This window comes from Epinephelus fuscoguttatus, linkage group LG1 (genome assembly GCF_011397635.1).
Source record: "Epinephelus fuscoguttatus linkage group LG1, E.fuscoguttatus.final_Chr_v1".
Classification (NCBI taxonomy): domain Eukaryota; kingdom Metazoa; phylum Chordata; class Actinopteri; order Perciformes; family Serranidae; genus Epinephelus; species Epinephelus fuscoguttatus.
Window position 1 is genome coordinate 13094818 of NC_064752.1, and position 20450 is coordinate 13115267.

The 20450-nt window shown below is 41.3% G+C and overlaps 1 protein-coding gene and 1 long non-coding RNA gene across 2 annotated transcripts in view; one reads left to right on the top strand and one right to left on the bottom strand.

Annotated features, from left to right (window-relative positions):
- Nucleotides 1-10056, top strand: part of LOC125901797 (plexin-A2-like) — a 138618-nt gene extending 128562 nt beyond the window's left edge. Inside the window, exons 29-32 of the mRNA XM_049598119.1 lie at nucleotides 2224-2393; nucleotides 2819-3031; nucleotides 4321-4471; nucleotides 8099-10056. Of these exons, the coding sequence (XP_049454076.1) occupies nucleotides 2224-2393; nucleotides 2819-3031; nucleotides 4321-4471; nucleotides 8099-8194 (630 nt within the window). The 3' untranslated portion in view covers nucleotides 8195-10056. The remainder of the gene's footprint in view (nucleotides 1-2223; nucleotides 2394-2818; nucleotides 3032-4320; nucleotides 4472-8098) is intronic.
- LOC125888076 (uncharacterized) overlaps nucleotides 1-20450 on the bottom strand; it is a 200525-nt gene that overhangs the window by 137097 nt on the left and 42978 nt on the right. The window lies entirely within an intron of this gene.

Sequence of the window (20450 nt, forward strand, 5' to 3'; positions counted from 1 at the left end):
GCCGATGCGCTGCTGGTTCTGCCGGCCTGAATAGAATATAATGTCTATAGCCTTACTGTTGTGTACAGCATTTATAGACTGAGCTGAGTAGTGATGCGCAGGTCGACCCGTAACCCACGGGACCCGCAAATGGACCTGCAGGTCGGGCAGCAGTGATCGTCTGTTAAATCGGTCTGTAAATGATATTTTGACATTATTATTATCATCTATTAATCTATAATCTATTACTGTCATAGCATCCGAACATACTGATGCATTGAGCAGGTGACAGTCCGCAGTCGTTTTCAAAACACACTTGTGTCACGCGCTCCAAAAGAAACTTGTTGAAACTTTCAACAATAATTTATTGTACAAAACGGGGGAAACAAACGTTGACAAAAACGGTTCCATAATTCATATTAAATTCAAAAGATAACGAAAAAACAGCTACAAGTTAGAGGGAATAGTGATAAAGTGGTAAAACTTGGCATTGATCCACAGCCTCAGACAGATGCGCTCAAGCCTGCCGTGCGCACAAGCTCAGTTGGTAGGCGATACTATATTTTCACATTTTTAACAATGCAATGTAAAAGTTTTGATTTTTATTGACAACCTACATTCACCAACAACAAAGACTACATTTAGCACCAAAAAAAATCACATCAACACATCAATCATACATCATGTTGCTGTGAACCAATTGTAGACCCCATCGTGCAAATTTCAGGTAAATCAAAAGATAATTGTTTGACAAGTCTTACTTCCTGTTGCAAGTAAGTGGTGCAATTACTATGACACCTAATGTGCATGTAGTTGGCTTCAGGCCTGGAGCCTTATAAAACATGTAAAGTTTGGGGCAGATTGGACCATCTATGCCGGAGTTACAAACCACTTCCTGTTTGGTGGCGAAACATTGATATATGACACCTTGCCACGGTCACACGGTTCGACCACAAATCAAGCTTTGAGCAACTCTTGATGTCAAAAGTCTTGAGATGGTACTGACAAAATTTGAAGTCAATCAGATCAAATCTGTGGGAGGAGTTTGTTAAAGTACAACCCCTGGAAATGACCAAAAAATTGACAATAACTCGTTTAGAGTATGGCTCCAAGAGACTTTTTTGTACGTCTTGGGATGTTACATGTGCCTAGCAAGTTTCGTGCATGTCGGTGAAACAAGCTTTGGGGGCTGCTTTGTAGTAATTCAGTGGCGGCCCTACTAAGCGATTTTGTGACATCTGTAAACCTGGAGCTTTATAAAACATGTGAAGTGTGGTGCAGATTGGACCATGTATGAACAAGTTACAAACCACTTCCTGTTTGGTGGCGAAACACTGACATTTGACACCTTGCCACGGTCACACAATTCGACAAAAACTCAAGCTTTGAGCAACTTTTGATGTTGAACATCTTGAGATGGTACAGACAAAATTTGAAGTCAATTGGATCAAATCTGTAGGAGGAGTTTGTTAAAGTACGACCCCTGGAAATGACCAAAAATTCCACATAAAATTCAAAATGGCAGACTTCCTGTTAGGTTTAGAGTATGGCTCTAAGTGCCTTTTTGTACATCTTGTGCCTACCAAGGTTTCATACATACAGGTGAAACCAGCTTTGGATTTGAAGAAATTCAATAGGGGATGTTTGTTTGTGACATCCGTAAACCAGACCCATATCAGACAGTTCTGAAATGAGTGCAATGTTTCACAAGTTTTTGAGCACCTTAAGCCTCTCAAAAATGTGATTCTTTTTGGAGAAAAATAATAATAATTCCTTCAGTTTCAAGAGGGCTCTCGCAACCGCCTGTGGTCAGTGCTCGGGCCCTAATAAACTGAATTTAGTGGCCTGTAATCAATATGAGGTGCTTACCGTTGCTTACCTGGTGCTAAGCTGCCAGCATTGTTTGAATGTGTAGAAAGGAGGTGTGCTTGGATGAAAATGGTGACACAGATGTACCATGGGAATTTTAAAAATAAACACACAGTGTATACATACTGCAACACGCTACTAATAAATATGTCCCATAGATCTTAGGAGCTCGCGCTTGGCACTGCACTTTCTTGGGTCCTCAGCAATACATCTGTCAAGTGTGAAGTTGTTTGGATGAATGGTTGTTGAGAAAATTGAAGCACAGACAAAGTCTCCTTCCATTTCAGTTAGATTCAATGTTTACTTTTAACAACTTCGCTGATTCCTATAACAGAAGACAGCATCTTAACCAGTCTATGCATTTGTTTCCTGTAGGGCACACTGCAGAAGTTTGTGGACGACCTGTTTGAGACCCTGTTCAGCACTGTGTGTCGGGGCACCGCCCTGCCTCTCGCAATCAAATACATGTTTGACTTCCTGGACGAGCAGGCCGACAGGCACGGTATCCATGACACGGATGTTCGTCACACCTGGAAGAGCAACTGGTGAGACAGAGGGGGGCCTGACTTGTTACCTTTACTGTGACTGCAGAGACATCTCACTTCCTTTAACAAGCTTGTCTGCAGTGCTTCTTACAGAGCTTTTACTCATTACTTACAGTCAAAGCTCAAGCCTCAGTGAACACTTCTGAATTATGACACCCTTAATGCCGGGGTGCATCCTTATATAATACATCTTATTCTCTTGTGTTTTGTACAGTTTTATGCTACTCTTCGAAAAACCTTCTCTTGCACAACCTGTTACTTCAGTGTTTAAGCTCAAAGTGACATCTTATAGTCTCCTTGACTCCATCTTCATCTTGTTTTCAGTGGTCGGAAGAAAAAGGAACATTTTGTACATATGAATTAATCATGTTATTTTAGTCTAAAAATGTGTAAATATTTCCATCTCTCTTTCTTATTTTCTGCAGCCTGCCCCTGCGTTTCTGGGTAAATGTGATCAAGAACCCCCAGTTTGTGTTCGACATCCATAAAAGCAGCATCACAGACGCCTGTCTGTCTGTGGTGGCCCAAACCTTTATGGACTCCTGCTCAACTTCCGAACACCGCCTGGGCAAAGACTCACCATCCACCAAACTACTCTATGCCAAGGACATACCACACTACAAAAGCTGGGTAGAAAGGTGTGTATGTGTACACAGGCAAAGACAAATGTCATTCACAAGGATAGAAAGATGATTGAAATTCCCGACTGGGGACTCTTTGGTCGTCATACCTTCACAGGGTTGGTTGAAGTGATTATGGATAAAATGGTCTTCTTACTCAGACTTGCCTCTGTCATCATCTTGTCACTGTGAGAGATTGTCAGGTGTTATGATGCCCTGTGTATAGTGTGATATTGCCTTGATAGCCTCCTCATATTGTGTATTGTGGAAGTACTTACAGTATCTTAGGTCTTACTTTACAGTAACCGGTTGCTATTTATGTACCTTTTTGGGCCAGAAAAGTACACTTGCAAGATAAATGTGACACTTTCTAATGTCACAATGGAGGGACAACTACGCAGGTTGATTTTAGCGCTGCTCATCGTGGACTATATTGCTGTCATTGTTCATTTTAGTCAAACCATACAGTTTGAAAACGAGGCGCGGCTCCAACTAGAAAACAATGTTTTGATGCATTTGATGCGCCAAATATGCATATTAAGACAGTACAGGAGGAGGTGCACATTAATAATCCTCCAGGACAATGCGTAGGTTTGGATCGTCAGAACACCACAAACGAACCACACCAGAGTTCGTTTGTAATCGGGCCAAGACCACCTCTTCTAGAAGGTCTCAGTCCGGTTGTTTTGATGAGTACCCGAGTGCGATTGCTGTGTTCACACCTGCCCAAACAAACCGCACGTAGGGCGCAAACGAACTTGAGTTCTACTGAACCGAACCAAACAGCGCAGGTGAGAAAGCACCCTTACTTTTATTCATCTCAAGTTTAATCTTTTACAACATTACTTTATCTATCACACAATTTTTCTTATGGTGCAATGGAGTCTCATCCTGGTTGAGACTTGGTTTGGTGCAATGGATCTCCCTGCTTTGCAATTATGGCAGAATCCTCATGTACAAATAGGATTGCATGGAGTTATGAATGCTAATTGTGACACAATTAATCTTGCAGATCTGATAGGGTTGGGAGTGATAAAATGAATGTGTATAGTATAGCAATATAAAGCTGAGTACTTGTGTGCTGCTGTAGTTTGAAGTGTCTAAACGACTGATCCTTTGAGTGACGTGTCCTTATTTTCCTGCCCAAACACCTCTGATTTACTGACGGCTTTAACACTGGACATTCTTTGACTTTTCATAACAGTCTGACTGCAGCTGAGGGGAAAAACTCTGGTATGCATGACCGTGCCCTTGACTCTGACAGTGTGTGTGTGTGTGTGTGTGTGTGTGTGTGTGTCTCCTCTCAGGTACTACGCTGACATCAACCGCCTGCCTGCCATCAGTGATCAGGATATGAATGCCTATCTGGCTGAACAGGCCCGCCTTCACTCCAGTGAGTTCAACATGCTCAGCGCCCTCCATGAGATCTACGCTTACGTCAGCAAGTACAGCCAAGAGGTGAGGCCCAGTCGACACACTGTGACACAGAAATGTGCTGTAGAGGTCCTGCTGGTCCGGTTAGCTGACTGAAGTTAGTTTTTTTTTAATATCAAAGCAGCCATTTATATATTAACAAAGGATAAAATAACTGTGTGTCCTGTGAGAGGTTTCGCTCATTGTGGTGAATCCACAAAGACTTGTCACCCAACTGTGGCTCTGATGATAAACCGTCTGTGCTACATGTCAAGCACCAAACAGCAGACAGAAAGTTAGGGAATAGCTGGTGATCATAGTGGAGTATTTATAGGGTGATTTCCAAAAAAAGAGGACACTTGGCCCAGCTACGACATAGCTTACTTAAATGATACTCGAAGTTTACTCAAAGATGCCTTATAATTTTAATAGGCCTATAGCCTATTTAAAGTTTATACATATGGATAGAAAATTCAGTTATATTACAAAATAATATCTCTCAAAGACAGAAATTCAGATCGGCCCCAATAGAGGACACATACACACACTAGAGTGTGGCGATCCGAGCCCGACAGTACCCGACGGGTCGGGCCAGGTTTGGTCAAAAATGTATACACTGTATTCGGGCTCGGGTCGGATTCGGTCAGCTTTCAGTGAAAATGTAGCGTAAAAATAAATAAAATCCTATTGTCTGTCCTGTTTATTGCTTGGGCACTGTTATTTATGTGACAACACCTGAACATAACACACACAGACACACATCGGCTGTTTGTTTCTACCTCTCCCCTCAATGGAAGTCTCGGACCTCCAGCCGCCCGCCTCCGCCTTGATTAAACGCTGAAAATAAAATAAAAGAGGGAGACAGGTTTTTCCTATTTTATCTCATTTTGTTTTATTTCTCCCTCTCCCCTCGCTAGAAGCGTCGGACCTCCCGCCTCCCGCTCCCGTCTCAAACACGGAGGTCTCCCTCTCCGCAGCTGAGCACGCCCGGCCTGTTAAATAGCCTGTAACCGTAACAACTGTGTGACACAAACTCAGTGCTTTAGTAATTAAATAATGTCGGGCTCGGGTCGGGTTTTGACAGAAATATGCGGCCCGTGCTGCACTCTAACACACACACACACTGAAAACCGGACATTATCATCAATTTATAAAAAAAAAACCCGGACGTGAAAAGTGGACATGTCCGGGCAAAAGAGGACATTTGGTCAGCCTAAGTATTTAGCCACTAAAGAACCTGATAAATCTCTCAGGAGCTGGCAGAGACTGGCTTAAAAGGAGAGCGAATGTTGGACTTAAATCCGAAATTCTTAAAGGAGCTGTTCTCAATATCGAGGTGGCTGAGCCGGCAGCTAGCAGCTAACAGTGCTAACAGCATGAACAGCGTTAACAATGGCAACAGAGTTAACAGTGATAACATCGGGGGGCTAGACGTTACACTTTTGTAATGACGTCGTTACAGCTTACATCAGTAACCGTTGTATGAGTGCAGTGCAGAATTAGCTAGCTAGTGGGAAACACACACAGGGGCGCACATGCACTAACATGCATGCACACCTGGACTGTCCACTGCAACAAAGAACACATAAGCTCAGATTGCAACACACACTGACTTGGCATAACTTCATTCTCTGCTCAGGACGTCATTAATCCACTATATCTTTACATAGTAAATAGTGGTTTGTGACTGTATTAATGTTCTACAGCAGGATCTATACTCATGCGTCAGCTCTGCGCTGTAGCCTGTCATTGTGAACATTTATACTTGTGCAGCAGTGTGTCTGTGTCACTCTGCAGTTACACCTCCAAAACACTAATCCACGGCAGGGTTTCTGTGAAGTGCTGTAAAGTTCAGTTGATTCAAAACACGCATTAAACATGACTTAATAGAGACTATTTCAAAGTACACAAATCAACTTCACTATAACTCGCAGCATTCACAGACAAACACTTGGCTTTTGCTGGACACATTTTCCCCACAAATACAACATGCTAACATTTTTAGCACAAGCCTATGGCATTTTACATGGTATAAATTAGCCTAGCAACTAGCGGATATTTCCTCTGCTCATATGAAGCCAGGATAAATCACACACAAGACTTAAAATGCTATTTTTGTGGCGGCTTCGATTTATTGTTTCTTATCTGTGATATTAAAGTAAATAAAAGCTTTGTTTCCACTGAGGGAAATGGTTTCAGCTTACAAAAACAGACAGAAGGTCTGCGGTGCCACAACATGTAGTTACATTTCTGGGGAGGTGCACGTCAGGCTACGGCGTAGGCCCATAGGTGCAGCGTCAATTCGAGCACAAGTATCAGTACCTTTAATTAAGGGCAATGTTACTCTGCATTCACTGTGTGTGTAGATAGGAAACTATTTGCTGATGAGTCTGTCATAACCTCTTCATAAGGTTATCATGTGTAAACATTGTGTTTATGGCTTCGTGCTGCTACCACTGCTACCTCCAATTAAATCAAGTTTAACTTTATACCAGGCCAAAAAGCAGTGTTTTGCTGCCCTCTCTGGTTGAAATATTCAGGTCTGTTTTAACTGTTTTGGACACTGGGTGTGGTCAGATGTGTGCTCTGTTGCACCTGTAATCAAACACATCAGTGATATCAGTGGGTCTTAGAGTACACCTGTCCATCACAAATTAAATGTCTGGACATCAGTACAAACAGGTTTTACAGAGTGTTAAACTGCTCTATATACAATGCAGGATTTTTCTAAGTTCTGTATCGTAAGCAACTGGGCTTGCTTGAGTTGTGCCCCGTTACCTACGACATAGCACTTAGAATTACCATGACCTGAGTGACTGAGAATGGATAGATTCATACATAAGTAATCCCTCTGAATCATCACTTATGACCTGCTCGAAGTTAGTGGCGAGATATTTTTCTGCAGACTCTGCCCACTGCCTTCATTTTCTTATTTTCTGTGTTTGGGACGTTTCTGGATGTGCACCCCCGCAGTGCTCAAGTGAGGTTGGGGCTTTATAAAAAGGTAGTGACCAGGTGCCAGACTGCAAGCAGCAGGCATCCAAGAGACAAAGTGCCAAAAAATAAAAATGTAGCACGCTGAAATGACAAAGGAGAGTGAATCTGGGGTTGACTTTTACTTTTATTCTCAGTAGTGCTGCATGCTGCAATCCTGCATAGCATACCTTTAAATGACCTTCAATTCTAATTTTCATCAGTGACTTACGTGTTTGATTTTCAGTGAATCAATTTATGATTTTGGTCTGAAAATCCTGATTTCCCAGAGCCCGAGATCGCATCAACACGTGTAGATATCTTATTTACAAAGATAGAAACCTGAGAAAAGCAGCAAATTGTTGCATCTGCGAGGCTGGAATCTGCAAATGTTTTGCTTGATAAGTTTTATTTATAACTGAGTTACATAACAGATGTTTTTTCTCATGTTTATACATATAAATTGAATTCTTATTAATCAAATCAGTGATGATCGAAAATTGAATTGTGAAAATAACTGTAGCAAACAAATACAATATATTACATAATCAAAGTCGAATAACTAGTAAAAACTGCTGGTGTATTTAATTCATAACATGTATGTGCTTATACAGTATGTATGATTCCCTATAGCTGACCAGCCTTAAGCCCTCGGCCTCACAGTTTGTGCCCCTGTGTGTGTGTTTCTGTGTGTTTCAGATCATCGAGGCGCTGGAGCAGGATGAACAGGCCCAGAAGCAGAAGTTGGCTTATAAAGTGGAGCAGATCATCTCAGCCATGTCTATGGAGAGCTGAGACACACACACCCCTACATACATATACAAACATACACCACACACACTGAAACATGCTACATCAGAGGACTTAAAAACCCATCTGCAACACGTGTGGCACTCAGATGTGCACGTGAACACACACATTATGTATGCACATATACAATCACACACACACACAGATGTACACAGAGACGCTGCAGACTTAATGGACCTACTGTATAAACAAACTGATAATACATACACAAAGAGATTCACACACATGCATAAATACACACATCCAAATGTACATACACACAGCGCAGCACACAGATCGTCCCAAAGCAACGACTTTTGAATCCAATGTCATCGTTTTTTTCAGAAGAAACTCCAACAGGCAAACACCCAACTTCTAAAACGCTCCTATAGCGAGAGAGACACAGAGAGGATTTGGGCCATCACGGTTGCTGAATTTGCAGCCAATTCTTCTCCGCTGGGTAATGGTTTGTCTTTGTAGTGGGTGCTTATACTAAATGTGTGTGTGTGTGTGTGTGTGTGTGTGTGTGTGTGTGTGAGTGTGCGTGCATGTATGTAAGTGTGTGTGTGTGTGTGTGTGTGTGTGGCATGGCTGGAGCTCTGAAGAGAACAGCACTTATTAAGAATGACTCAACTTGAAAAGTCACTGGAGTTGCTCAACAAAGACAGGAGACAATTTAATGGGACGGCACATGTGGTGAGACAAGACTCAAAGTACTTTTTATATGTCAAAGATGAAGGACGCTTATTCGCACTACATATCACGGGCTTGGAGTGACATCGCCATTCGGAGCGGAGACGTGTACTTTTGTGGTGTTAAGCCTTTTTCCTATTGCCTTTTAAAGGCTTAAAAAAGAGAACACTAAAGACTCTGGCATCATTACTTTTCATCCCCCCACTTGAAGCTTCCTATCTTGAAGTATTTTTTGTTTAATGAATTACAATTCTGCCGGGGATTGAACAGCAGACACAGAATTTGGAATCGGCAAGGTGCAGGTCCGGCTCTTGAATAATAAAACACTGCGAAGGCATCACCTTCAAGATTGAAATATATGTGGAAATATTTCCAGAAACAATCCCTGGCTTTTTGTGCCAAATATAATTAGTCTCATGTTTCATTCATGTTAAATGCTCCTGTAGAAGCTATTAATCATACATGCCATTGTACGGAAAAGATCCCATTTGAGATAGGGAATTTTGTACAGTGATGATCTATAGACCACCAATTCAGCCATTCAAAGATAAGTGGAGACCAAATTGAACTGTAACAGAAAGCATGATTAATGATGCTATAAGTCTGATCGAGGATCAGATTAGCCAAACCCCCGGCCAACGCCGCCGCCTCCCCCACCCTCACCCCCGTCTCATCAGTCATTGTTTACATTCAGCGTGATACTTGAAATGCACCGAGTGTACGAGATATTAAGAACACCTGCTGCTCCTGTGAAGTAATCTGCTTGGATTAAGTTAGATGAAGGCTCTGATGCCTCATTGATTTTCCCGATAAATCCACTTTCAACGTAACCTGGAAATTAAACGCAGGAAACGAGCTGGAAGGATTTCTCACCCTGGAGACGTCTGAGCTGTGGGTGCTGTGAGAGAATCTGTGGCTCAAGTAGAAAGTCAGTGTTCCTAATATTTTGTCCACAGAGTGGATATATGATTAATGATACATGTGTTTGGGACCAGCAGTTGGTCCTTGTAAAGTTCATTCATTAAATATGGAAGCAAATAAGAGACATACGTGTTTGTATTTTAACAGCCACTGAATACTGAATATTAACATTTAAACACCACTACATTAAAATAAATTCACAGCATTAAAATGTTTTACTTTGAAAACCATGCAGCTATCTGAATTTATTTGTTCTAAATGCAACTCTGTAAAATTAAAATATGAAGTTCCTTAATTTGTAGTTTCAAAAGCTATTTTTGTTATTTTTGTTCACAAATTCAGATCCAAGAATTAAAGAATAATTCATTCAGGTTGCTCAGATTTTTTGGTCAAATTCACATCTACAAATTCAAGTCGGAAAAAATTCAAATAGCCTATCAGTCAAATTTGATTGGTCAAAACATTCAGGCTTGATTGACTGTCTTGTCCTGAGTAGCCCGGATGTTGCTATTTGAATTTTTTCAACTTGAATTTCAAGATCTGAATTTGTAGAAAAGGCTCCCGCCCACTGTCTAACTTGCAAAAATAATGATTTCTTTTTTAAGAATGACAATGAATGAAGACTTCAGTAGACTGTACCTATTATTTACCATTTACCTCATTTGGATTGAAATTTGTGAACAAAAATGTTGGTGGCATGGTGGTGCATTGTCGCCTCACAGCAAGAGGGTTCCTGGTTCGAACCCAGGGTGGGGGAGCCCTTCTATATGGAGTTCAGCCCCCCTGTGACACCCAACAGGATAAGCGGTTATGGAAAATTAATGATTAAATGAACAAAAAAAAATTCAAATTTAGTTTTTGAAATTGCAAATCAAGAAATTTTAATTTCAAAAAGGTGAATTCGGAACAAATAAATGGTTTTTAAAGTAAAATATTTTACTGCTATGAATTCAGTGGTTTTCAGATTTTAATACTTTTACTTTTAATCATTTTTAAGTATAAAGTGGCTGTTAAAATTCATTTTATTTTTCCCTCATTTTTGCTTCCATAGTTAAATGTCTGTCTGTTACTACAAAGCGCTATCTTTGCTTTACATCCTGACTGTTCTCATCTTGCAGCGTACGATTCACAAATTTTAATTTTGCGTCCATGTGTACATTTATCCTGACTGCTTGTTGTCTCCTTGCTGCTGTATTTATAGAGTGCCATATCTAAACTTTCAAACAATTATCATGATGAAAAATTCAGTCTGAGGCATCGCGTCGATTCAGGGTTTTTGTTTTGTTTGCATCTCACCCATTGCAATGCTGAAAGATGAGATTCTTTCTGTGCTTGAGGCTGTTTCCTCGCTCCGCCGCCACTGTCTATCAGTGTCATTCTGGAGCGCTACTCATTTTGCCATGTCAGTATCAGTGGGGTTAATGTACTCCCCACAGGACCTTTATTCATGCTAAGCTAGAAGAGCAAGATAAGATAATATAAATAATAAATACATTTCCTGTTAAGTGTTGAAATATGACAGAGAACTCATCTGTTTCATGTGTGGTTTGATGACGATAATTTATAAATGTGTTGTGCAATAAACTGTCAGACGTTTGAACTGTAATGTTTTTTAAACTATATATTATTGTATAAATACTGTATATAAAGAAACACTCCTATTTTGCAAGCAAAAGATTCACTTTGTACTGTTGTTATACATTAAATGCGCAGCTGATGAAAATGATTTTCGCCTGGTTTCTTTTGTGGTGATGCTAAATTTTGAAAAATTATGCTTAAAACATAATTTCTCCATATTTATAGGTGTTAAATCCTAAAATGAAGCACACACTTTGACTGATAATACTGCAATACATAAAACAAGACAGCTGATTGTCCAAAGACACATATATGAGCCACAGTTCATGAACACTGAGCTTCTACGTTTGTGTTTTTCAGATTAAATGTCTGCTGCTGTTAAAGATTACATCACTTCCAAGCCAATCTGGACTCAGCCACACATAACTGGATAATCGATTCTGATTGTGTTAGTGGAGCACGAGAATAATTCAGCAGTCAAACTATTATTGGGTTTTCATGAAAGGGCTCTAAAGGCAAGACGGTGATGTCAGAGATCAGAGAGTCCCAGGGGTACGTCTATCATTCAGCTTTGTACTTAGAAATTAACATAATTGTTGGACACATTCACAAATGACATTATCCATCCACACACAAGCTGTGCTCCTGCTTTGTGTGACTTAATTATTTAACATAACAGTATCCCCATACACTAAGAGCAAATTTAATACTACATTAGTAGCCTATATTATGAAACATTTTAGTAAGCCCTTTAAGGCAAGATGAAATGAAAAATGCTTGTTTGACCCTTTTAAATCAGAAAAAAACAAAACAATTTCTATGTATTCTTATATCAAAATCAAATCATGTTTTCTAACGCCAGGGCCACACCGGACGCCGAAGCGCTGCAAATAGCCTCGAAGCGAAACCAGTTTCCTTTCGGCGCCCATGTTAACCGATTGTGTCATCCACACCGGCCACAGAGCTGCAGCGGTTGTTTCGGCGTCTGGTCTATTTTCTGCGCGAGCCGCGAGCGAATGTGTCAAGCCAGGCAGGAATATAGGCTATACATATTAGTCAGTGGTATCTAAACAGAGCGCGAGAGAGATGAACACACACACACACACACACAACCACTAACACACAGACAGAGAGAGAGAGAGAGAGAGAGAGAGAGAGAGAGAGAGACGGCTATAGGGGGTGGGGGTTGGGGCACACGCACGCAAACAGAGAGAGATACCCATAATGGAAAAACAGCCCCAAATGTGACTGAGACAACAGCTGGGAGCAGAAGCGCTTGTTAACTGGCGTGGAGAAATGCGCGTCTGATGTGAACGGGCTCGCGCGAGAATTTCGCTGCGCTGCGCTTCGCAGCACTTCGTTGGCAGTGTGGCCCTGGCGTAACTGTAAAATAAAATACAATCTCTGCTTATGTAAGCTAGTACCAACCAATTTCAACTAACAATATCATCCACCCATCAATCAATCTGCAACTTTTAGCGCTTTTAGCTAACGAGCAACAGCATGCTACATCAGTGTGTCTTTGTTTACCCAAAATACCGTGGGTACAGGAACACTGGCAAGAACTGATTCACTTTGAGGAAAGTGGTTTCTGACAGCTCAGGATTGTGCACGAGGCATTTTAACAACAAACCACTGGTCAGCCGTCAGTCAATGTTGGGCCTTCGGTGAGCATCTGACGCCCCAGTCGTTGCCCCCTTGTCAGTTTTATTAGCCCAATTCAGCATTCTGAATCGGCAACGGCAACACCAGAGCCCACTGGTGAATGAAATCACTGATTGGCAGTTCAGCTCAGTGCACGACAAAAGAAACAGAAGTGAGGAAAGTAAACAAAGAGCTGAAGTCAAGAGGGAGTGAGACCAAAACAAACTTGTTATATAAGGTCAGATTATTTTTCTTCAGCCATTGAGCTCATTAGCAGAAATGTTTCCTAATGGTTTGTGTTATTGTTCACTGGCTCTCTGTTCTTTCCACATTGGATTGTGTTGTTAATCAGCTAACTGGCTAACTAGCATCAGGACAGTCTGAGGGACATGATGATGTCAGGCAATGCAGCATGGAGCCTTCGTCACCGCTACTTCTGTGAGGTCAGTTTGGTGAGCCTGGATCTTAACAGTAGACTGTTTCAGCAACTAACCTTACATGGAGCACAGCCTACAGTGTGCTTTGTCTCTTGCTCCCTGATGGATGCTATTACCTCGCTGGTGTTGCACTGTCACAGCCTCACTGTTATGACTGTTATGACATGCCCACTTTCCCACAATCAAATTGGATTCCTCCCAGTGATAAGTCCCACCTGCCTGTCTTGTTTTGCTCAGAAATATATCACAATACAGAAGCTAGAATTACAACATTTTATCTGGAGTTTGACAAAAGTGCATTACATTTGATCCTTATGTTGTTGAAAAGGTGCTAAAATGTAATATCTTAACATGAATTAACCACACAACAGTATATAAGTTTTATTGCTGTAAATAATAAATTAATCAGCAATTTTCTGAGAAAATTACACACAGTTTGCATTAGGCAGAAATTCAGTAGTATGCTGCCAGGTTGGGTTTACGTGTATTGGATTGTTTTAGTGCTGCACAGGGAAGAGGCCGTTGTATTTCCAAAATAAACAGCTAAAGCTTTTCATAGTGTGAGGCAGCAAAAGAAGCACCAATGGAACCATTACTTACAGGTTATTTATCTTCCTAAAAAATGAGAAAATAATAATAAAAATTTAAAAATTAAAAATCTATAAATAGTGGCACAGAAAAAGAAAATGTGTTTCTTGACCATATGTCAGAAATAACAGGGTTTGCGGGAAATGTGGCTTTTTATCTTGTCAAAGACAATTTTGACAGTGACATCGACTATTTTTTGCACAGCCCTGTCTCCTCAATTTGAAACAGCCAATAAGATTTTGTGGGAAACGCAGTCCTCAACGAACTAGGTTCTCTATAAAAAGGAAGCTTTGCGTTAGTTCCTGCAGGACATGGAGGTCATACACCTCAGCTGTAACCAGCTGACAGACAGCTGATTGGATCATTGCTTCTAATCAGTCACACACCAATCACAGCCGTTCTCACAATAAAGCAGTTCATTTAAATATGGCCTCCTACTCACTGATACCTGCTGCACTACTGCTGCCACACACTGCTGCTGCCAGCAAAGCTTTGCCTCCTCCACCCCAGCCTCCACCTTCCTAATTCAGAGTCCTAACATGTCTTAAAGGTTAAAAGGGTTAAAAGGGTATTTCATATCTTGCATTGGGCCCACTCTTGTACACCCTGGGGGTTTTCTGCATTGCACTCCCTGTATTGCTTGCGTGATCCATCTTCAGAGTGGAGCCATCAGTACCAAGTATAACTGCATTTCCATTTGTTGCAATGTATGGTTAAATCTATGACGAGGGTACTTCTGAATGAACTAGGGTTGAGCTGAGCACTCAGCTGAAACGAGCATCTGGCACATATAATGTACGTTTTACAAATACAAGCATCAGCCGAGTAAAATGTGCTAATGTCTCCACTCGTGACGAAGGCAAATCCTCATTGGGTTTGCTTTGCTCAATTTCTAGCCCTTTCTAGATAGGAATTGTGCAAATTTGGGAAAGCCCAATCAGTCTTCTTTCAGCATTGGCAGTATAAAAATAAAACCGGGGAGTGCGGCAAAATGCCGCCTACCTACTTTTGTTTATACAGAATGCGCCATGGGGGGCATGAGCAAGTAACAAAACGTGTAGCTCAGTGTGTGATGTAAACAGTGACGTGGGAGGGAAGCCGTGGCTGGTCAGTCCTTTGGCGATTCTCTCATAACTCGGCCCGTTCTTCACCGTCCCCGTCATCTGACGGTTAATGGCCTCTTCGTTTGCGAGGACAAGAAGGGCGCACAGTTCCTTGTCTCCCCAGTTGCTCATCTTTACAGTGTCTGTCAGGTTTGCGTTTCCCTCTTGCTACTAGCTGCTCGATAATTCCTGCTATCAGCTGTTTCCTGCCAGCCCCGCCCGTTGCGGAAGGGCACCTCGGTCTTTCTAAACTAAAAGGATTCTGCCAATATGACTACCCTACCAGGCGGAAAATTGGGCACCTCGGATCAACTCGCCAATCTGGCTCTGTGTGTATCAACGCTCACAGCTTGCAAGCAAAACGGCCCAACATTAGCAGAAAATCAGTCTGTTAATATGTCTTCTCATAATTAATAAGTACAGCAACTGACCAACCCATATCAATTTCAGGCTTAAAGTAACAATTTCTGGTTGGTTCTCACCCACTTACAGCTTACACTCTGCTGATTCCAAGTACAGATACAGATACAGAAATTAGGTTGGTTAAACAGATAGAGATAGGAGTGTACTCACTCGAAGTATTGCTATTAAGGTACCTCGCAAGTCACAAAAATGGTGATACTGAACGAATCAGCAAAAAGTTCAGTGAGAATGCATTTCCTTTGTTTTTGCCGAAACAGGCAATCTTGCCCTACACTATCCATTCAAGTGGCTACAGCATTATTATTAACATGTAACTGAAATCATCATCTTTCCCTGACCTTTACCAAAGTGCTTTTGTTGCCTAAAATTAAGCCAGAAGTCTGGACATGAACCTGAGGTTCTGGTGTCGCAGTCCTGCACTTTGTATCTCCACCTCCCACTGACCACGTCCCTGCAAATCCACATGAATGTAGTGTTTCATTAACTCAAAGTAATGTTGTCTCTGAACAGAATCCAGTCAGTAATTGTGTTGTCACCATAACGTAATCATGAAAGCAATCCAGTGATATATGTTATTATACAAACGTAATTTCTGGAGACAGGGTTTTTATTGCAACCATAGAAAGGAAATCTGATGTTTACAAATGCAGCACACGGCACCATTTAAACACACCTTGTCTGACGAGAGAAGCACTTTTGATATCAAAAAGGGAGTTGAGCTTGCAGAACAACAAAGAAATATCCTGGAGAAAATTAGCTTCTCTTTGAATTCTATAAGAGAAAAAACAAAACAAAACACCATGTGATGAACAGCCTCTCGGAATGAAGAATAGTTTGCACTGCTGTCTTACTGTGACAGTATTTGGTATGGCATGTGAGCAGCATATAGGGGCTCCTGAGCACTTGCCATAAGGAGCCAGAATTTATTATTCATGTTTAACCCTCGGGGCTCTGGGCAAACAGAGGCAGAAGAGGGAGGAGGAAGACGGCTGCATGAACATCCAGGCCTCCCAACCTATACCTGTCAGATCCAGGTGGGGGTGTCATCAGCATATCGAAGGGTCCTCTGTACACCTGCCAGGCTCTAACCCCTCGTCTTTCCTCTCCTCTCTCTTTGCTTGTCAGAATGCCTACACTCAGCAGCCAGCGATTCCCACTCACTTACTCCTCACACACACACACACACACACACACACACACACACACACACACACACACACACACACACACACAAGGAGGAGGATCATTAGGACTCAAACCTCTTCTACTGACAGCTGAGAGAGCCGCAGGATATCTTCTTGATAGACTGTGTGGTTGGATGGAAGCAAACAGGTTTATGGAGCGACTACAGCCATTAGAAAGCCATTATTCTTCTATCAACCCCTGACAGTTGTCATAATATCTCAATCATGTTTTGGCCTGTGATTGATGACACCATATTGTGACGTACAGTGAAATAACAGTGCAACACTCAATTTCTGTGCAATCACTGGTAGAACAGATCCTCGGCTTCTCCTGCTGCCCGGAATATTTGATTCGGGGGAAAATGGACATTCTGCACAGACTGCAGATCTTGAAGAATAATTCACACTGTGGCTCTAACTGTGGAATGAATGCTGAATGGAAAAAAGGCCTTGGCTTTTCTATGCACCTTGAACAATCCTGCAGAGTTTTGTTAATAGTCAATGGACAAGGCTGCTTCAACGTCCTTTAGTCCAGAGTGGTGAGTGGCACTAGCTGTGTTATCATATCATTACATGCATCAAACAAGAAGGTCACTCAGAGAGCACACACTTCTGCTAGCGCCAAATACCCCATCTCACAATGTTAGCCAAAGTGAAAAATAATTCGTGTATCCGTCCTCTCAGTTGGATCCACTCCAGAATTTAATGGGTTCTCCCTTGGCCCATGCTACACTCTTCTAAAATTGGGCCAATTGTTTTTCCATAATCCTGCTGACAATCAGACAAACAAACCAAAAACCTGAACCAAAACATAACCTCCATGGCGGAGGTAATAATACAACTATGTATACAGACACAGCGGTGGACACTAGAGGGTGACAAAGGAGTGGGTTTACACTGCTGTCCCATCCTACGGAAAAGTCCCGTCTCCTCCCAATCCCATGACCAAGTAAAAAAAAAAAGTCAGAAAACTACATGATGGGAACCCATTCCCATAAAAAAAAAAAAAAAATTATTTTATTTTTAATATTTTCATATCATAAATACTAGTGTCAAACACTGTAGCATAATGCACATTCTATTTTTTATTTTTTATTTAATCTACATTTTTAGTTCTATTCTATTTCATTTTTCTATTTTATTTTATTGCTTTATATCTATATACTTCCATTTCATACTTTATTCTTACTTCTTATAATTCTCTATTCTTCACATCAGAGCGACTGTAACGAATCACAATTTCCCCTCAGGGATCAATAAAATATTTCTGATTCTGATCCTGATTATTTAAACCTGCGTATTTAAATAAAAAAATGGACCTATTATTATTATGATTCCTGTCCCACCAGTCCCCGTTGACTTTTGTCCTGTCCTGTCCCAGTCATGTGATGAATAGTCCCATCGCGTGGGAATCCCGTCGGAATTTCACAGGATTCCCAAAAAAATGTCAGCCTCTAGTGGACACATTAACAGGACAACTGGTACAATACACTCTTGCTGTAACAGGTGCTTAATCAAGCTGTTGATAGAAAAACAACAGTCAACTATTGTTGTCTTACATTTCCAAAATTCACCACTTTTAGCTACAACGTAATATTGTCAGTGGAATATGTTACAACAATTAATCAAAGACATTATTATTTGTTATTTTTTAAGCAAAAATGCCAAGTATTCACTGGTTTCATCCTCTCAGATGTTGGGATTTCATAGCTCCTTTTGTGTATTTATGCTCGTCTATTGAATGTCTGTGGGTTTTAGACTGCTGGTTAAATGAAAGAAGCAATCTGACTGTAATGATTCATTGAAAAAATAATCATCAGATTCATGGATGATAAAAATAATCATTCATTGCAGCCCTTAAAGGCAGTGAAATAATCCCACATTAAATATAACCTGATTAAAGCTTATATTAAACCAATCCCTGTGACTTCTGTGCGAACTTTGTCCAATGTCAGTGAAGGTTCTCAGTCATCCAGGTCATGGTAATCTTAAGTGCCATATCGTAGGCAACTGGACTTGCTTGAGTTTCTTGAGGACGTTTCACCTCTCATCCAAGAGGCTCTAGAACTGAGAAAGCCTTGAGGCGAAACGTCTTCAAGAAACTCAAGCAAGCCCAGTTGCCTAGGATATAGCATTTAAGGTTAAGATTTTGTCCAATTACCGCAACTTTCTCGCAAATTTGACCAATTATTTTAGTTTCCCCGAGTTTCACCAATCATAGCAGTGCCCCGCACAACAGCACCAAACCATACAACACAAATGTCTCACATTTACCGGCAAAAATAACTGCTAATGACTGCAAGGCAATTCCTTCTCCATCCACACAGTGGTAAGCTGTTTTCCACTGTGTGCAGCGTTGTGGTAGAACGCAAATGACACTGATTGAGAAACACTTTTCTACCACAAAAACACACTCGGAGAATGGCTGAAATGTGCTGACAACAGACATGATAAATCACCATGACAGAGGATGTTGCATCCAGATCTGCTGCACGTGCTTAGAGAATCAAGGTGAGTTAGATTAAATATGTATGGTCTGGGGTGACGCAAGTGTTGTATAAATCACAAACTCAGGACAGTGTGGTCTTACTCTAACTGGAATGAGAAGACTTTGATTGTTAATGAATTTTAATACAAAGAAATGCAACTATTTTTTTCAATTTTCATTGCAAAAAAAGTGCCTATAAACACTGCATATGCATCACTTTTTTTGACAAGCTGCTGTGAGATCAGGCATTTTTGGCCACAACAATCCCCCATAAAAGGCAGCACAATCCTGGAGGTCCTGATATATACAGTACATAGTGATCAGTGGTAATGTTTGAGGCTGCAGAGTGTATTATTGTGCAGGACTGCGAGATAACGGCACATCTTTTTATACACATTATACAGTTGCTTTTCTTTAGGGATTGTCGTTCCTTTCAGCTGGGGAGAACACAAGCAGCCACCATCAGTGGATACAGATACCAATGTGTCATACTTTTGTTTCCCCCCTCTATAATGTACACACCCACTACAAGCCTCAAATTCCCTGAAGGATCCCTGGAACTCAGCCTCCAAGCTACTGAGGTCTGCGAGCATCAGTCTCCTGCTGCTTTAATTAAATGCACAGTGCATTATCAGAGTGCACACAATCAAACAGGCACTGATATGTTTGTTCTTGCCAAGGACAAGAGACAGCTGTCCAAACCAGGACACAAAAAAATCCCCTGATGACTGTATAGAGATAAATCTCAAATGACCACAGCTCAGCCTCTATCAGCAACAACTTGTATGAGGATTTATGGGATGAGGTAATCCATGACGGCATTTTATTTCCCCAATTTGCTGTGGTAATTTCTCTTTTGTCCACTAGAAATGACACAGTCACTTGCAGACTTTTGGTCATAACTGCCTTCATTGCTCACCGACTAACAGCAACAGCTGGATTCTTTTAATACATGCAGGTGGGAGGGCTTTCAGTTCCACAGAAATCGACAGTATGAAGCAATAACTGAGGGGTTTACCGATGCACTGATGACGCTAATGTCCAGTGGGTTGATCTGGACAGCACACCAGTCTAGTGGTGCCATCTTCTGGCCAAAGTTATTATCGCACGCTGGACTTGGAAACAGGCCGACTGAGACAGAATGAGCTTTCTTTCATTCACTGTTTCCAGCACAAACTTGGACGAAGAGAGAAAGATCATGTG